Source organism: Barbus barbus (assembly GCF_936440315.1).
Source record: "Barbus barbus genome assembly, chromosome: 36".
In the NCBI taxonomy this organism is placed as follows: domain Eukaryota; kingdom Metazoa; phylum Chordata; class Actinopteri; order Cypriniformes; family Cyprinidae; genus Barbus; species Barbus barbus.
In genome coordinates, this window is record NC_136714.1 from 16,436,925 (window position 1) to 16,454,758 (window position 17,834).

Below are 17,834 nucleotides of genomic sequence, written 5' to 3' on the forward strand. Positions count from 1 at the left end.
TTGATTTGACACTTACTTCTTCCTCCGGGACTGTCTCTCTGTAAGTGCTGTGGCTACATCTGCCTGGCTCTTAAAAATCAGTCTGTTTTCGTGAAGAGCCGTTAAAGGATCTCTCCAGAGGCACAGTGTGATTGCTCACTACACCGGCCAATCACTTCAGCATCAAAGTGACTCTGAGAAGCTATGTTACCATTAAAATCACATGGTTTGTTTATAATGATGTATAAAAAAATGAAAGCCGTCTCCTCTTCAGAACGAAGCCATTCATAAATGCTAACATTCACCGTCCTTGTGATCTACAGAGGTAAATTGGCTATTTTAATTTGATCTAATTTGCTCTGTACTGTGTATTATAATAGTGAATGTACAGTTTACATCTTTAATTGCATGCAATAAATGCTAAAACCACTTCTAAATTACTTTTCCAGAGGACAGAACTGAATCATGGTTGGGCAAAATTCAGAACTGAAGAACAGGCTGTTGTTTTGAACTATCCAAACAGTTGAATAGGAATTTGGTTTGGAATGACAAAAAGAGGAATTTACTGTATTTGATTGTCAGTACTGCTAACTAATTTGGGGAAATTAAGTGTTCGTACAAACTTGACTTCAGAAGTTGATTTACTAAATATGATTAAATACTATTTAGTTTACAAATTCTATGTGGCATTTCAAACATATGTCTATTTATCTGACCATAAGACCTATAAAACTTGAAACGTTTTCCCACAACAACTTTAAACTAAGCCTTTGTCAAGCCAACGTTCAAAGTTTGTCTTAAAGAGATAGTTCAACCAAAAAATTTAAATTCTGTCATTATTTACTCACCTTCGTGTCATTTCAAACCCATAAGACTTTCCTTCATCTTTGAAACAGAAATTAAAATATTTTTATTGAAACCTTAAGAGATTTCGGTCCATCCATTAAAAGTCAGTGTCACCAAATATATTCAAAAAGTTAAAAACAAAAAAACATTGTAAACACTACCCATGTGAATTGAGTGGTTTAATCTAAGTCCTCTGAAGTGATATGATCAATTTATTTGATGAGCAGGTTTAATTTAGGCTGTTAATCCCACGTGATTATTATTAATTAAAAATACCTTTATTTGTGTTTTGAAAACTCTGATAACAGAGTGTTATCAGACTGATAACAGAATTTTCATTTTGAAGTGAATCTCATTAACAAACTTAAACTTTTCTCATCTAGTTAAAAATCAGTTGTATGCATTTCTTTGAATTTCAATTGATTTTAAATATACTTCCCTACTTTCAAATTCTGCATCTTGTTTGCTACCGCAATGTAAATGCAATTCAAATTCAGGAATTTTGTAGCCATTCTCAATTCAGTTCTGAATAGAACACAACCCTCGCCAAAGTCATCTTTTGATAATGTGCAATATCTCCAATGCATCTTTGTTATAATCAAGCTACCTGTCGACACTTGTCTCCTGAAGGCGGTTATTCATGATGGCAAAGGCGCCCACTCCACCAGAGAAGCCGTTCTGGCGAACGTGGCTCTGTCTTGGATTACCGTGAGCGGTCTCTGAGAGTTGCTTCTGTAGGATGGCCAGAGAAACCTTGTTGGCCATAAAGTCATTGACTGAGATCATTTCTCCAGACAGTCTGCGCCCTGTCAGATAACCTCCATCTGGTCCTAAGCCAGCATCAGTCTCACTATCACAAACTGTTTCCACTGATGCATTAGTGAAGCGCTTTCCTGTCGCTTCGTTAGCCAGGGCAGGGTGCACGACGTTGCGCTTTTGAGCCCTCTGCCGGGAATGTCCTGGTGGAGGGTGGTGGTTTTGCCGCTGGTTGGGAATGCGTGGAAAGCAGCAGCAACAACAGGCCCGACCTCGTCTTCTGTACGGACAGCTGCGGCACGGACACTGAACCTTGCTGCAGTCCAGTTTGCCGAGGATCCAGTTGAGCGTCTGCTTGATAATGATGGAAATTACATTGAACAGGGAGTAAATGCAACACACACCCATGAGGATGAAGAGACAGTTGCCGAGACGGTAGGCTTCTTGAGCTTTATAGCTCTCCCGTTGGCTGCTCACCGCATCCCCAAAGCCAATGGTGCTAAAGGCCACAAAGCAGAAGTACAAGGACTCAAAGTAGTCCCAGTCCTCCATGGCAGAGTACAAAGCAGACGCACTGCATGCGATCAGCAGGGCGGCGATGCCCAGAATGAGCATTACGTAGTAGACCGATGGTTTCCAGCCCTCCAGACTGTCGTCCTCGCTCCTGGCCTCCTCTCTTCCCATGCCGGAGCGGCGCAGTTGACGCTCGTGACACCAGCGCATGATGTAGGCCAACATCGTGATGATGCGCTCCAGGAAAAGGTTGAAGAAGAGGATTGTTGCTGCGCAGCCAAGGAGTCCGTAGAATATCAAAAAGATCTTACCTGCAACGGTGACAGGAGTGGTCATGCCAAAGCCTGGAAGGAAATAGGAAACAGGTTCTGTTTTGCTGTTGTATTTTTAATGAATTCATTATTAAATGTCACTTCAAACTGATATGGTTTTATGTCTTCTGTGGAACAATAATGATTTTTTTTTTCACACAATGAAGCTTACAAACTGCTAAAAAACAATTTATATCTTGCTTTTGGACATTCAATATGAGTACTACAAATACTGGTCACAAGAACAGCAATAGAAAATAACATTTGGCAATAAATTTAGCAGGAAGCATCTTGTGGTCGGGCAAGTTGGAAATATTTCATACTTATGACAGAGAGGAATGTTATGCAAGTAATGCAAATTTACTTTGTGTGTGTGGCCAAAGTATGACAAAAATTATTTGTAATTTATATATTTCCATCAGCTTTGTTAACTTTTAAGGTTTTTGTTATTTTTTTAAATAAAATATTATAAAAATACTAATTATTTTCAAAAAAAGCCAATTCTGTCATCATTTACTGTACTTGCCCTCACGTGGCTCTGAAACTGTTTTTATTAAGTTTTAGTTTTTAGTTTGTTTAGTTTTTATTTATTTTAGTACTTTAGCTGAATAAAACAAAAAGTTTACTTATATTTTATTTATTATTTTAAATAATGTTTTTATCATTTTAGCTTTAGTGATCAATAACAACAGTGCATGAATCTCGAACCGTAGAGCATTGTACTAACAAAGTTATGGTCATGGGTTCCCAGCGAATGTATTAACTTTTAGAAGAAATATATATAATTTGAATACAATGTAAGTCACTTTAGATAAAAGTGTCTATGTAAACTATGATTTCTGTAAATTCTCTTTATGGCTAATTTATTTGCAGTTATGAAAATCTGAATGCATATATGACGTTGTATGAACTCACCAATTGTGGAGACCACTGTAGCAACAAAGTAGAAGGCCCCTGAGAAATCCCAGCGGGGCCTTAGTTTGTCCACACGGATCCCAGCCGCAAAGGCCTCCTCATATTGCTTTAGCAGGAAATGTAGGGATTTCAGGTTTATGCTGTTTTGCTCCGTGAAGTTGGCCAGCTCTTCGTCCCAGCGCTGGTGAGCCTGCAGCTCAGAGGGATGCTCGAGTGCGGAGAACACCACCGCCCCACACAGCAGGTAGAGGAGGATGAGGGCTGCCAACAAGCCAAAACGGGCATTGTCTTCATTCAGGTGAAGTGGGAGGCAACAGCTGTTGCTGACATCTCTTCCACGTGGCATGACTTGATCACCAGCAGGAAATGACAAGAACAGGCAAACATGCACAGCCACTAACACAGACTCGATAAACAAACACTCACCTACAATCAAAACACAACCATAGACTTGGCCTTTAGAAGACGTATAGAGTCACACAAAAACTCTAAGTTGCTCTTGTTTTCAGATACAGTTCAAAAATGAAGGACGAGAGTGTACTAGACAAAGTTCCATTAACATTCTTCTGGACTCATAACCGCATCACTTTCTCCAATGGCACCATCGTAAAAAGCAAGGCTATCAGGTAAAATGACACAAGGTCCAGGAAATAAGACCTCCAGATACAGCTTTTTGGTTAGCAGGTAACAGTAGGCAGGCAAGTGCAAGATTGTTATCTTTTCCCATCTCGCTGTCCAAGTATAGCTGGTGCTGCACCGGTCAGTAATAATGCTGTGGTCTTTATGTGAAATCATCCTTGAGCTGGCTCAAAACAAAACAAAGAACATATTGCTACTTTAGTCAATATATATATAAAGACTTTTTTTAAGCTGCAAGTGCAGTACATTAGTATAATATAGATCAATATAGATCTTGATTTTTTTAAAGTTAGCATGTACACTTCTACAGAATAGAACATTGTTTTATTATACACATATTCTACATTTTTAATTCTGCTTTTAATAGCACTATTAAGACAAATTATTAAAAATGCATTAGATCACTGATTACTATCAACACACATGGTTGGCTATTATTAGAAAATGTCAGTCACATTTCCCTAATTTAGGTGATAATGAATGATTTGTTTATCACAAACAAACTTTTAGAGTAGTGAAATTGAAGGTTACCTACCTGATTTATTATTTAATATCATCAAATTTGATAAAGACCACCGCTGATGTCACCATAGTCCTCCAAACCATATTGCTATGTTAATGGAGCGAGTTAAAAGAATCAAAAGTGGTGGAAACCTTTAGTTAAGACGCCGTTTATTCCTGGCAAGTGTGAATCCTTGGCAGTGCGTGATTGAATGATGCAGCTGAGGAGTAGAGAGAGAGAGAGAGAGAGAGAGAGAGAGAGAGAGAGAGAGAGAGAGAGAGAGAGAGAGAGAGAGAGAGAGAGAGAGAGAGAGAGAGAGAGAGAGAGAGACTCAACATGTAATGAGCTGTGGGTATTTGTATACACTGCACTGATTCAAATCCTTCGAATCCTAAAAAGATTCTTTCACTGATTCATTTGGTGTTGTGAGTTATGAATCACTATATCGTTCACTTAAACGATTAAATAGCGTCTTATCTTTTATCTACTAAAAGGTGAGAAGGAACTAATTGCCTACTATTTTAGGAATATTTATGTGGGCTACTATTGTCTTTTTTGTGAAGAAACAAAAAGTGGAAAAAATGTACAGAAAATTATAGAAAACGCTTACAGGTATATTCCGTAGATCCACTCCTGCTAAAGTCAGCGATGTGAAAAATTAGTTCACTTAATGAGTTCACTTTTTAAAAGATTCACTTAAAATTAAAACCACCAATTAATTTATAAACGAAACACTAGGGGGAAAAGACGAATAAAGACGCATACAAGATCCAAACGCGCGTGGTGCCTTACAAAACTGACTAGGTAGGCAGCTCACTAGGTTTTAAACATACTCAGACAGTGACCGTATTGAATTGATTTCTGCCATTTACCAAAATTTCAGGCTTGAAGCCCTGAACCTTATAATCTTCAGAGAGGCGACATAGACATTGGAAGGCGGACTTAATTTACATTTATTTTCAACAGCTGCTGATATAAAAGAGGTCCATTGTATACATATTCGCCATTAAAATGTACATTTCTAAGAACACAATTAGAAATTGTAACAATTTTTACTTTGCATTTTAACTGTTATTTTCTTTAAAAAAATAAAAAAATAAAATAACGCCATCTTTACTACAATACATTTTATGCCATCAAAAGAGTAAACATCAGTAGCCTATTGGCATTTTTTCCATGCAAATTGTAGTGACCATGGTAATTTCTTATGGACTGTCATGATAAACACCTAAACACTCACAAATCACCCCCTACCCCATTACAATCATCTCTCTCTGAAAATGCAACTTCAAGGACATTCAACAAGTACAATTTAAAAGCTTTAAACAATTGACAGACCACCATTTGCCTGTTGCTTCACTGACATTAAAATATTGCTTTGTTTGATGTTGACAGACAAAAATATAGCCATGGTACTCTCTTTCTATTGTGAGATGCGCTTAGATGGCTGAGACGATATTGCTTTGTTCTCTCTGACCAGCCCACCCTTGCCTTTCATCTTGGTTGCCAGCTCACAAGACTGTATCCCCCCATCATTAGAGTACTGGTCATTGCTTGTAAGTGCCCAGGTGCAGTGGAGACAGACAAGTGCTATATCAAAAGAGTGTGTGGTATTTTTATTCATAAACTTTGTCCTCATCAGAAGACAAGTGTTTATGGCAACTACTGCCGTGAAACTGAAAAGACAGCAAAAGCCATGTCTTGCATTTCTATTATTCCAAACGCAGCAGCGCTAATCATGGGTTTGGGCTCTGAGTGCTACACTGTCTTTAAAGTCATCAAGAGATCTGAGAAGTGTGATCTGCATAATGTAATTCATCACAGGTGCTGGGAGATGAATATAGTGATCGCCCAGAAGCTCATTATGGAGTCTTTCTCTTTCCTCTTATTTTTCCTCTCTCTTTTCTCTTCATCCACCTGACCGATCTCTTTGTCATTCTTTGTTGTCGATGTGTTCAAATCAGTGCTCTCCAAACTGGCCTGCTGTAAATGAATGAGTCGTTGTTCAACATTGACATTTTTTCAACACGCATTAAAATACAAAAAGAGAGAGGCAGACAGAAATAAGGAGGAGAGATATTTCGGTCAGTAAACAGCAGTGAAGGTCTGAGCTGCAGTGACGTGTTCAGTGGCCACTGGCCAGTGTCTAGTGCCTGAACCCTAAAGACAAACAGCAGCACGTTCCTCTCAACCTAAGCATTGAGCTCTCGCTGCGAAGCCCTGGGATTCTTCTTCACAGTCAGCTATGGTCTGGATACATTCCCTCTGTAGAACAGAGCATCACATCACGAACGTTTGTCTGGTCTACACTCAATGTCTTCTGTAAAACATTTCATACATAGGGGTGAAATCGTTAAAAATTTAAACAAAGAGATATTTTTTAAAAATATATAGTAAAACAGTGATATTGTGAAATATTACTACAATTTAAAATGTAATATTCCTGTGATGGCAAAGCTCAATTTAGCAGCCATTACTCCAATCTTCAGTGCCACATGATCCTTCAGATATCATTCTAATATATTGATTTGGTGCTCAAGAAACATATTCTATTATAAAGGTTGTAAACATTTTTTGCTGCTTAATATTTTAGTGTGATAATTTTTTCATGATCGTTGATGATGAATAGACAGTTCAAAAGAACAGCATCAGAACCAAATCTTTGTAACGGTGACTTTGTAAGTCTTTATTGTCGTTTTTGATCAATTTAATGTATCCGTGCTGAATAAAAGTATTAATCTTTTTTTGTTGTTGTTTTCTAAAAATTTAATAAATAATACTGATCCCAAAACTTTACCTATTACCTATTTCACTATTTGACAACTCTACCTTCTAAAACTATACAGCATATATACTAAACTATGCTATACGTTTTCTGAAAAGTTCTTAAACTAATAATTTGTGACATATTACATGTTCCATTAATAGACATTTGACTAATATATCAATTTGTAACTCAAAACAGTCTTCATCTAGATACTTTAAATAATGTTCATTATGCATTTTAAAGATCACATTTTTCAACTCTTAAAATTTCTATTTTACAATTACACTGTATGCATTTATATTTGTATATACAGAGAACATATCTTGTTTTCATGGCAGAGATAACTCTGGGAATGAGCTGAAATGGTGTCACAACGATGAGGAAATTTAGTTTTACAGTTGTCCAGGCTTCCTCTATATTACTGTACAACCACAATACTTTTTGTAAAGTCAACAAAAAACATCAAACACTTTACTACAAACAATTATCCTAAATAAAGGTAAGAATACAACAATTCCTTCTGGATATGCAAGAGGATGGGGAATATATATATATAAAAAAGCATTTATGTATAAAACAATTGACCAGAACCACCATATGCTTAACCAAAATTCAACATAAAACTTCGGAGTGAAAGATCGGGTAATAGGCCTATTTTTATTTTTTTAATATTTGCATGAATAAAATAAATGTTCCGATGACTGTCTGATTTCACAAAAGAGTTTCCTTTCCAAATGAAATCTCTGAGAAGCTCATTACAAGGATAAATGGCATTAATAATTTTAAACTGAACCTCTTCAGCCTTCGATTGAAGAGGACATCATCTTGTGTCATTACTTGAAGACAAAAATGTACTATAATATAAAGTGTGCACCATTCGTTGTTTAAAGGAATTCATCAGTAGGGTCTTCATTTACTCAGTCTCATGTCATTCTAAACTTGTTCGTAGAAAAGGAGATGGAGATCTGCATTCACTTTCAACTGCATTTCACAATTTTGTTTCCATACAATGAAAGTAAATGGTGACTGTGGATGCCATTCTATCTAACATTTCATGTTCTTCAGTTTGGAAAAAAAAATATGAAGATGAGTAAATCTTCTGGGTGAACATAACTATATGCTAGTATAGGGTATTACTAAATTCAGACAAAAAACTTTGACTTTTATAATTTGTTTACTTTTTTCCTAATATTTTTACAGTACACAAATGTATTGTAACAGCCATTTAAGCAATATTTATCACAATATTTTTTACTTTCTCAGTTTTACTACAATCTTAACCCATAGGCACACAGCTGGTAATATCAACTATTATTTAAACAGGACAGAGTCACTATAGCAGAAAAAAAATAAAAATTAGTATAATTGTGTTGAATCATTTCAGAAGTGTAGTGCCAACAGATCTTTAAACACTCATTACATTGACCCTAACAATACATAATACATCTAGTAGACACTTAAAAAAAATGAGAATACTGATATAGCAGCAAAAAATATGGTTCTGCCAGTTAACGTGCATAAATAACATTTAAAACTTGAATGGGTTCATCTTATCTAGCTTCAACTCCTAAAGCACTTCATGTTGCAAGTTTCCCTGAGAAGAGAAAGTCTCATTGGTACTCTTTCCATTTAAATAACTGAAGCCATGGAGGTGATTTCCCAGAAAACTATGTATTTGTGAGCTTTTGTTCTTTGCAAGACGCATTCTGGAAATATTGGAATACAGTAATTATTATATAGCCTAGGTTGCTATGAGTGGTCAACTGTCCTCTTTAGACTTGCTGAATGTTCCAAGTTGCTTAGTGTTTACATCTTTAAGCAGTTCGAGTTGGCGTTGGCCTCGCCGATAAAGATATTCTATGTGCATGACGTCAGCCTTCTTGATGGCAGCATTGGCACGGAATTCATCTCGTATTCTTGGTATGAAGCCCGGCTTGTCCTGAGCTGCACGCAAAAACTGTCGATACAGGGATAAGACCTGTTTCTGGAGTTTGCTATGGCGCACCATAGTGTGCTGGATCATAAACTCACAGCAGTCTTGACGGGAATGACAGTGGTTTCCTCCTGCGAAGGGAAGTAATGTAGTAAATGCATTGAATTATGTTTCATAAGATCAGCAAATGGGTAGTTGATTGATATTTCGGTAACAGCAGTACCCTGTGCTTTTTCTAAATAAGTATTTTACATGATTATACGCATGTATATTTTTTTATACACATGCAGTTTTATGATGTCATTAATTAAGAGACTACATGGAATTTTTTTTTATTTTTTTTTTAATGCATTTGTCACACCACATTAAGTGAACGGCAAGTTAATTTAAGAAAAATCTACAGGCAAAGCCACTATTTTTCAGCATTAGTCAATTAATAGAAATAAAATATCCAAAATACACACTTAAGTTTTTATATTATTATACTTTCCCCCGGTTTCACAGACAAGGCTTAAGTCTAGTCCTAGACTAAAATGTAAATCTGAGCTGTATCAACTGAAATAAACTTGCACTTACTGATCTTAAAACATATCAGTGCCTTTGTTTTGTCTCAAGATGGACACCAGTAATGTTTTTTTCTAAGGCATGTTTATAAAAATTACTTAAATGTCCTAATTGAACTATGGCCTAATCCTGGCTTAGTCTAAACCCTGTCTGTGAAACCGGGCCTACATCTATTTGCGTCTGTAGATTTCAGTTTCTTTCGAGGCATTTTCTCAAAATTATTATTTATTTTTTTCCTCATGCACTGAGCCAGAAATCCCCCCCTTTAACAGCCTTTACACAGACCAGACTTTACTGTTGTATTCCTATCAATATTCTGAAGGTTCCGTGTATCATTCAAATAAATAAAAAGGCATTTTATTCCTAAAACATAATGAAAATATATTTGATTTTTGGCTGTTGACAGTATTTTATGATTTATGGAGAAATACCACCTGCAAAAACCTTTAATGGCTTTATTCAATGTTTAGATTTCTGGTCTGGTTTGCATATTAGTGCATATTTAATTAAATAACACCTAATTTGCAGTTAGCCTAATCATGATATTTCAGAAAATGTGTTATACAAAACAAATGACGAAATATTCCGTGATTAACTGACTAAAAAAAACGTGATATTTAAAATAGTTTTGGATTTACAGCATGCCACACTACTGGACACTGTTAAAACTTCTCGAAATTTCACGTCAAGCACACTTAAACATTGTGACAGCCCATGTCAAAGTAACATTCATATAAACAGACTGAAAAATAGTGACAGCAACACCCTACCTTGTCAGTTACAGCGCACGATGTCATCGGTTATTATTATAACACCCAGACTCATCAAAGCCGTTTATTATTTGTTGTAAGTTATAAAACGTCTTGACAATGACAGCAGTCACATTAACTGTAACTGTAGTTCCCGTTATGACCTGTGCTGTGTGGTGCTGTCGTTATGAAACTCTGTAAGCGCCGGATACACTGGATACACTGCCACCTAGTGTCCAGGCTGTATAGCGACACACAAGACAATGCCAACAAGATTCAATTCCTTTATTTAGACATCGACTATAAGATCCGTCCATATCTTATCTGCAACTAAAAAATACTTATATTTTATATTCAGTATTACACTATAAAACAGATATATTAACATATTCAAGTCACTGATGCAAGTCTCAAGTCTTTTCTCAAGAGTCAAGTCTTTCACGGTCAAGATTTTAAGTCTCAAGGCAACAGTAAGTCCTTTTTTACGAGTCCATGATCAGTTTTAAATGCTTTTTTTATATGCCGCAGTTTAGTTTGTTGTAGTACAATTCACAAATTAATTTCTGAGGGATTTTCTTGGACATTAAATAATACTTATCCTTAAATAAAGTATATTGGATTTCACATGACAAAGGACATCTTTTATGCAATTTACTGTATTCACTACAAGAGATATGTTATTTTTCTGTAATACCCACTGACAAATTAGTATTCATTTCATGGGTTTTTATCTAAAAATTGTTGCTTTATTCTGAGAAAAAAAGATCTAAAGAGTTTCAAATTCAGAAAAGTCTCAAGTCATTTGCTTACCAGTCTAGTCAAGTCTCAAGTTTCAAAAGAAAATTATATTATCCATACTAACATATGATTGAACATTTAGCTACTAGAGATTGCAGACTGCTTACTTGAGAAAATTATTGCGAGATTAATTATAGAAGTTTATCAGAACTGTTGTAGAATTATGGAGCTTGATTGTAGTGCATAGTTGAATAATCTCTTATATAGCATCAGGTTCACATCCTTTCCTTAGCTTGAAGATCTACTTAGCATTTTATTGATTTTATTGCAGTTATTGAATAGATGACTAAACATATGTAAACCTTTTTTGGCACAGATAATAATATTATTTTGTCTATACAGTGCATTACTAGATAGCAAAACTATCTGAAGGCACGATACTGATTGACTAACGTGTTAGAAAGTCCAACGGTAAGCATATGTCAGGATATAGGATGGCAGCCTGAGAGTATACAGTAAGTTATGCATCTCTGAGAATAGTCACGGATATTAAATATCCTAAAGCAGTGCAGCTGAGGTATAGACCGATCCTCGACGGATGTGGTTGGATGTAATATTATAGCATCCTAGAGCCGCAGATACTCAGCCAGGAAGACCACAAGGACTTTGGTGAGATTCTCCACAGTGTGACTGTGAACTTTATCCGATGTGTCCTCCAACGTGTGCAGGAAAGAAGGGAATGGCGTAGCGATTATGTGCAGCACTGGAACTCCTGCAGTCAACGAGAGAAAGAACGAATCAGAACAAGAGAATGGCGATATGTGTGTATGCATAGATATTTCTGATTGTCAAAGTGATATGGTCTTCTTACCTCTCTGAAGGAAAGGAGTGTGATTATCTTCAACTGGCCCCATATTCACATCCTTCATGAAGTAGGTCTGCTCTTTGGGATGGGAAGACAGGAGCCCCAAATTATGAAGTCTCTTCTCTTAGAAAATGCAGAAATATAAATAGAGGAATCAGAGGGTGGATATTACTTATCATTGGGTCTATTTTTAAGCCATATAATTATAATTTTTATAACAATCAAGGATTATAATTCATAATCATCTTAAATCTTGTTAAATATTGCTAATTAATCACTGAGCTTCACTGATATTGTTTTTCTTATCTTTTAATCGTTACATGCAGGGTTTGAAACGAACTTCTTCACTCACAAGCCAATTTTGCAACTGAATGTTCCATTCAGAAGAACTTCTACTAGCCAAAAAAAAAAAAATCTGAAATAAACCAGATTATCAAACTCACATTTTAGATTTAAAGATATTATTAAATCTTATTCTGAATCATTATAGGATTTTCAATCACAGTCAATCATTGTTTGCGGATACCATAAAAAGAATAAAATATTTTTTTTTTAAAAAGAATCTGTGATTTATTCTTATAAAACAGCATTTTATTGTCATTTCCAAATATAGCTCACTCCAAAATTAATGTTTAATGGTAAACACAGGCTGTCAATTCTCAATCAGAAATCAGCTGTTTCTTCACAAAGTCAGAATATTGAAGCCTCTCCTTCATTGACATCCATTAAAAAGCCAACCCAAATAATATGATAATCATAATCTGACAAATTGTCTACTCTAAATTAAGCCACTGCAGATCAAACATTAGTTTTAAGAGTCTTTATGGGCATTAATGATTAACTAGGATACCTTAGTATTAATGGAAAGTCAAATCAGTCTCACCAGCAGCGATAAGGCGGTCAAACCAGCGAGCTGTGTTCTCAAAGTGATTCACAATCATGGGATCAGGGGCACCAATAAGGTCCAAAAGAACAAGGAGATCCTGCAAATATAATATATTTATGATTCATAGATACTTAAAGTTCCAAACCTGAATGACTTTCTGTCTTCTGTAGAACATAATAGACATTTTGAAGAATGCTTTTGTCTATACAATGAAAGTCAATTTTGGACCCCATTGATTTTCATTGTATGGACCTAGTGTGTGTTTCACAAACAGAAAGCCACAGGTTTGAAAAGACATGAGGTTAGTAAATGATGACAAAATTAAAATTTTTGGGTGAACTCTCCCTTTAAAAACAAATGCACACACACACACACACACATACACAAGGATCCTGACTTACCACAGCATTCAGCAGTGCGGTTTGTTCAGAACCCGGCGGGTGAGGAATGCGGAACATGGAGTCTGCGAGTTTCCTTGAACCATATAGTGAGTCTGTCTGAGACCACTGCTCCTCCATCAAAGAAGACCAACTGCAGGGTAACCCTGGACATCTTCAGAAAAAATAAATAAAAAGAATCTCTGTAAATGTAAACAGCCAATCAAATGTCCCAAAAATCAATCTTGTTGCTGCAGGATTCTGTTTACTAAGGATTTAGAATCATTTAATGATATTTTGATCATTTAAAAATAAAAAAAATAAAAATAAAAAATCAATTGCATGTCCCCAAGGATGAGAAAATCAAGAAATCTGGTATTCTACAGCTCCTACTGTATGTATAGGTTGTTGTGAGGATCTTCTCTTCTGATCAAAACCCCTTCCAGTCATGCAGTGTTTTGTAGCTCATGGCTTTATCACAAGTTAAACAACAGAACTGACTCTGACTTCTACAGCACTGCGGCTATTCACAAGTCTGAAAAAAGCTTAAATGACCTCCTCAGAGACATGAACCACTCTCTTCATCTCAGAACAGCGTGTATTTATGAGCTAGTGGTGCTATATGTCTCCAAATTTAGTTGGTAAACCAATGACCTCTGAAAACAGTCTTGAAATTGAGATGTAACACTTTGTCTTACCAACTGCTTGTGGTTCTTGAGGTGTGGATCCAAAGCAGTGACCAGTTGACTCCCACGGCTTCCCGGCCGGCGTTCAGTGAGAATGGGACGCAGATGGGAATACCACAGTCTTTCCCAATTCACCTGCGAGACAAGCCACTTCAATTGGGCAACAGTGGGTTTACCTGGCTGGTGATTCAGCTACAAAAGGTTAAAGATGGTAAAGGTGGAAGACGGTAAAGGTGAATGACAAGGGAAATAGTCAGTAGTTGTATGCAAAAGTAATGTAAAATTGCAACAAAATTACATTGGGAAAAGCTGGGTTTTGGATTGTGGTAACCAAATAAAGTTTATCTAGATTCTTAAAAATAAAGGTCCCAAATAAGGGCTTAGATGCCATAGAAAAACCTACAGTGGTGGCCAAAATTATTAGAACACGAGTATTTTCAACAGCTAAAAATGGTTAAGTCAGTTATTTCTATCTGTGTCGGTAGGAAATATCAGTTTACATTTCCAAACATTAACTTTGCCATTAATTGTAATATTTCCCTGAGATTTTTGTTAGCACAAGGAGTCTAACTACAGCCAGTGCTCCACAGAGATCTGATCTCATCATCATCCAGTCTGTCTGGAATGACATGAAGAAACAGAACAAACTGAGACCGACTAATTCCAGGCGTTTTCATGGCAAACGCGCGTCCAGTACGCGCGGTTTGCTGTCAAGACGCACGCTTTTGACGTGTGCAATCAGACGGCCGAGCAGGCGTTTATGAACACTTTGGCTTTCCATAGCACACGCATAAGCACAGCCGTAGTAAGCACACGCGGCACATACGTGCGTGGTCAAAGCGCGCAACGGAACAGTTCCACCTGACAGTCGCTGCTTTGTACCGTATGCTGTTCATTTTGTGTTTACGAGAGATGCCAAATTAAGATTAAACCTGCATGTAATGGAAATACAATAAGCAGTTAAAAATCACGAATCGTACCATAAAGCTGATTTATTTAGACGATGCAAACTAAACTACGATTCCCAATTGCTTAGAGTCATTATAATCTGATGCATTTAGACTCGATCTGTTTTTTTTCCGTTTGTGCATGCATGCAGTTATAATAATTGATAAACTAGAACACTTAATATATACAATAGAATAAGTCATCAAATTATTATATAGTGATAAATAATTAATAGCACAGGCTTAATTTATGCAAACAGCTAAATTAAATGGCGAAGCACTTAACTTGTTAGTGCCCACTAAAGATGCAGAGCCTGAAAAGCAGATTTTGCCTGACAGACACACTCACCAGCAGCAGTCCGGGACTGGAACAGGCACGCCACTGCTCTATCAAATAAATGCACAGAAATGAGCAGCTCATGCTGATCGGCGAGAGGACTGAGTCTGGGGGACATTCATCATCACAAACGCCGGTCTGTTTCGTCTTGACATGCATCTTGACGCAGCCTGTAAATAATCTTATTCTCAGTTCTGCAGTAGATGTTATTGAGACACACTCTGGCGGGTCCTCTCTGTACTCACTTACTCTCGGCAGTATTACAGGATAATAAATATGACATATATTTCATATCCAAATGCATTTGAACATAACTATAGGGAAGCTATATGTAGTCAACATGATATTTAAAATATTTAAATATGTAATTAAAACATTCTAAAATGGAGATTAAAGGGAAATAATTCATTTTGGCTGACATCTATTTTTTTTTATTAACTTTGGCACAAATTTGCACATTTTAGCTGATATGTGTAATTTATGCAGTGACTAGTGTCAGCAAAAGGAATGACAAAAAATGGATTTCAATCAGGTTTCCATAAAACTTTGGGGCGTTGCTAATGCGAAAAAAAAAAGATGGGGATCAAAGCATAGACATCATTATGTCTATGGATCAAAGAGCTTGATGGGGATCTTCCTTTCGCAGACAGTCACGCCTCCAACTCACATCATTGGTTGGGAAATGTCATGCTGGTCTTCTTGATGTACAAACACAGTGCTATTGACACATTGTTTTAAAACTTTACGTAAATCTGCATACAAATTAATTGGTTGAAACTGAAGAAAGTGTTTTCATATTAAATAAAATATACGGCAACAACATAAACAAAGGTTACTGCGCATGCGCGCTTTGTGGCCCTAATTTAACTTCCGGTAGACATCCAAATAGAATCAGTAACAACAGCCAGAGTAGATTTTTGATAACAAGTAAAATATGTTCGCTGCGTAAATCAGACTGAGATTTAGCGATAACTACTTGGACGGACTTATTAAAAATGCAAATTCATTCTCTGCCAGCAGGAGGCGCTTTATCGCGGGAGAGAAGTAACTTAGAGGTTTCCCCGGAAACGGAAACAATACACAAAGCAGCGCTGAGCTTACAAACGCTGCTTTATCAGGCATAACATGCGAGATGAAATGAAAACGACATCGAAGATTTTCTAAAGGCAATCTTCCCTCAGAAGTACAGTGATGTAAAAACACCCGCGCCTCGTTTTGATATTTAAACGTGCATTACGTGCTCATGCTTATTCAACGAAGCCTTTGGGAAAATCGGTCAGTTTTGATATCATGGCGAGTAGCCCCAAATAAATAAATGTATGTGAAACACATCCCACAGCACAACAACCTGAGCCCAATTTCATTACTCATCACTTTAACTTTAGGTGCGTTCGACTTCATGCAGCACTTAGCAGTCCGATCGGCGACTGACTTGAAGCAGTGCATGCCGGTTAGAAATTTAGTCCGACTTGAACCGGCGCCGACCACACGTCACTGTCACGTGTGGCATCAAAGTACCGCGATAGCGTTTCGAGAGCAGCCGGCTGACTCAGCCGGCGCAATTTCTCCAGAGCGACTGCGGGAGCGCTGATGACGACACAGCTGTTTCACAATTGGCCAAATTCACCACATGACAACAACGACGTGTATTTCGGGTTTTTTCTGACAACTTCAGTCCCACTAATGCTCATATACGGACTTTCAAAAAAATAAAAATAAATGAACTTTTCATGTCATCTTCATCTCGTATATCATGTTTATTAAAAGATTACAATTATTTTTACTGCAATCACTTTTTGTTAATTCGTTTATATAGGTTTTGTGCATAGGTTTATTTTGGACCTTTTTCATACAGACCCTTTACATTATTAAGCTGCATAACCTATTTAGATAATCGTTTTTTTATGGAATAAATCAAATGTCAATCTTACAGACTTTTAATATAATGTGGTCATCATGGAATGGATTCTGATTGATACTAATTGTCTAGTTGCTGGGTTCATCCATCTTCACTTGCATGTGATTACTGCCAACAACTCTGGCTGGATGTCAACTTAATACAACATTCAGATCACTTTCATAAACTGGTATAAATCATAATAGAAAGGCAAATAAATTGGGTTTATCCGTAGGCCTGTTCATGGTGTTCACGTATGAATGTTCATGGTGTTTTGTCTTACTAAAATGTGCTTACCTAACTGGAGAAATAGTCAAATAAGTAAACAAATATGTAACATCCTAATTCTTTTATCTGTAATGAAAACCACATTTAGTACATACAATTATTATCTTCATAGATTATTTTTATTAAGTTGCAGTAGCAAAAACACACATAATGAATCATACTGCACAAGTCAAATTTTCAATATGTTCTGTTTATTTACTTAAAACTTGTTTCTGTCGACACCCTTTCAAAATATTACATACATCTTAAAGGTTTATTAAAACATAAACCAACATAGTAATAAAAAAAGAATCACTTCTAATGAAAATTGTTAAGTGTAATTGCATTGATTGGTTAGTA

The 17,834-nt window shown here is 36.4% G+C and overlaps 1 protein-coding gene and 1 pseudogene across 2 annotated transcripts; both read right to left on the minus strand.

The window, feature by feature from the left end:
- Positions 1 to 1,428: 1,428 nt before the first annotated feature.
- On the minus strand, positions 1,429 to 3,666 carry LOC306855702 (potassium channel subfamily K member 13-like; the record flags this gene model as incomplete). The annotated part of the gene is made up of 2 exons (XM_079394514.1): positions 1,429 to 2,438; positions 3,321 to 3,666. 2 exons carry the CDS (start codon positions 3,664 to 3,666, stop codon positions 1,429 to 1,431), a joined length of 1,356 nt encoding a protein of 451 aa, XP_079250640.1.
- A 7,079-nt stretch (positions 3,667 to 10,745) lies between these two features.
- On the minus strand, positions 10,746 to 15,469 carry LOC306855977 (glutaminyl-peptide cyclotransferase-like protein; annotated as a pseudogene). The gene is made up of 6 exons: positions 15,323 to 15,469; positions 14,039 to 14,161; positions 13,365 to 13,515; positions 12,961 to 13,060; positions 12,084 to 12,200; positions 10,746 to 11,984 (listed from the first exon to the last, which is right to left on the minus strand). The product of its transcript is annotated as a glutaminyl-peptide cyclotransferase-like protein (transcript).
- Between the last annotated feature and the right edge of the window lie 2,365 nt (positions 15,470 to 17,834).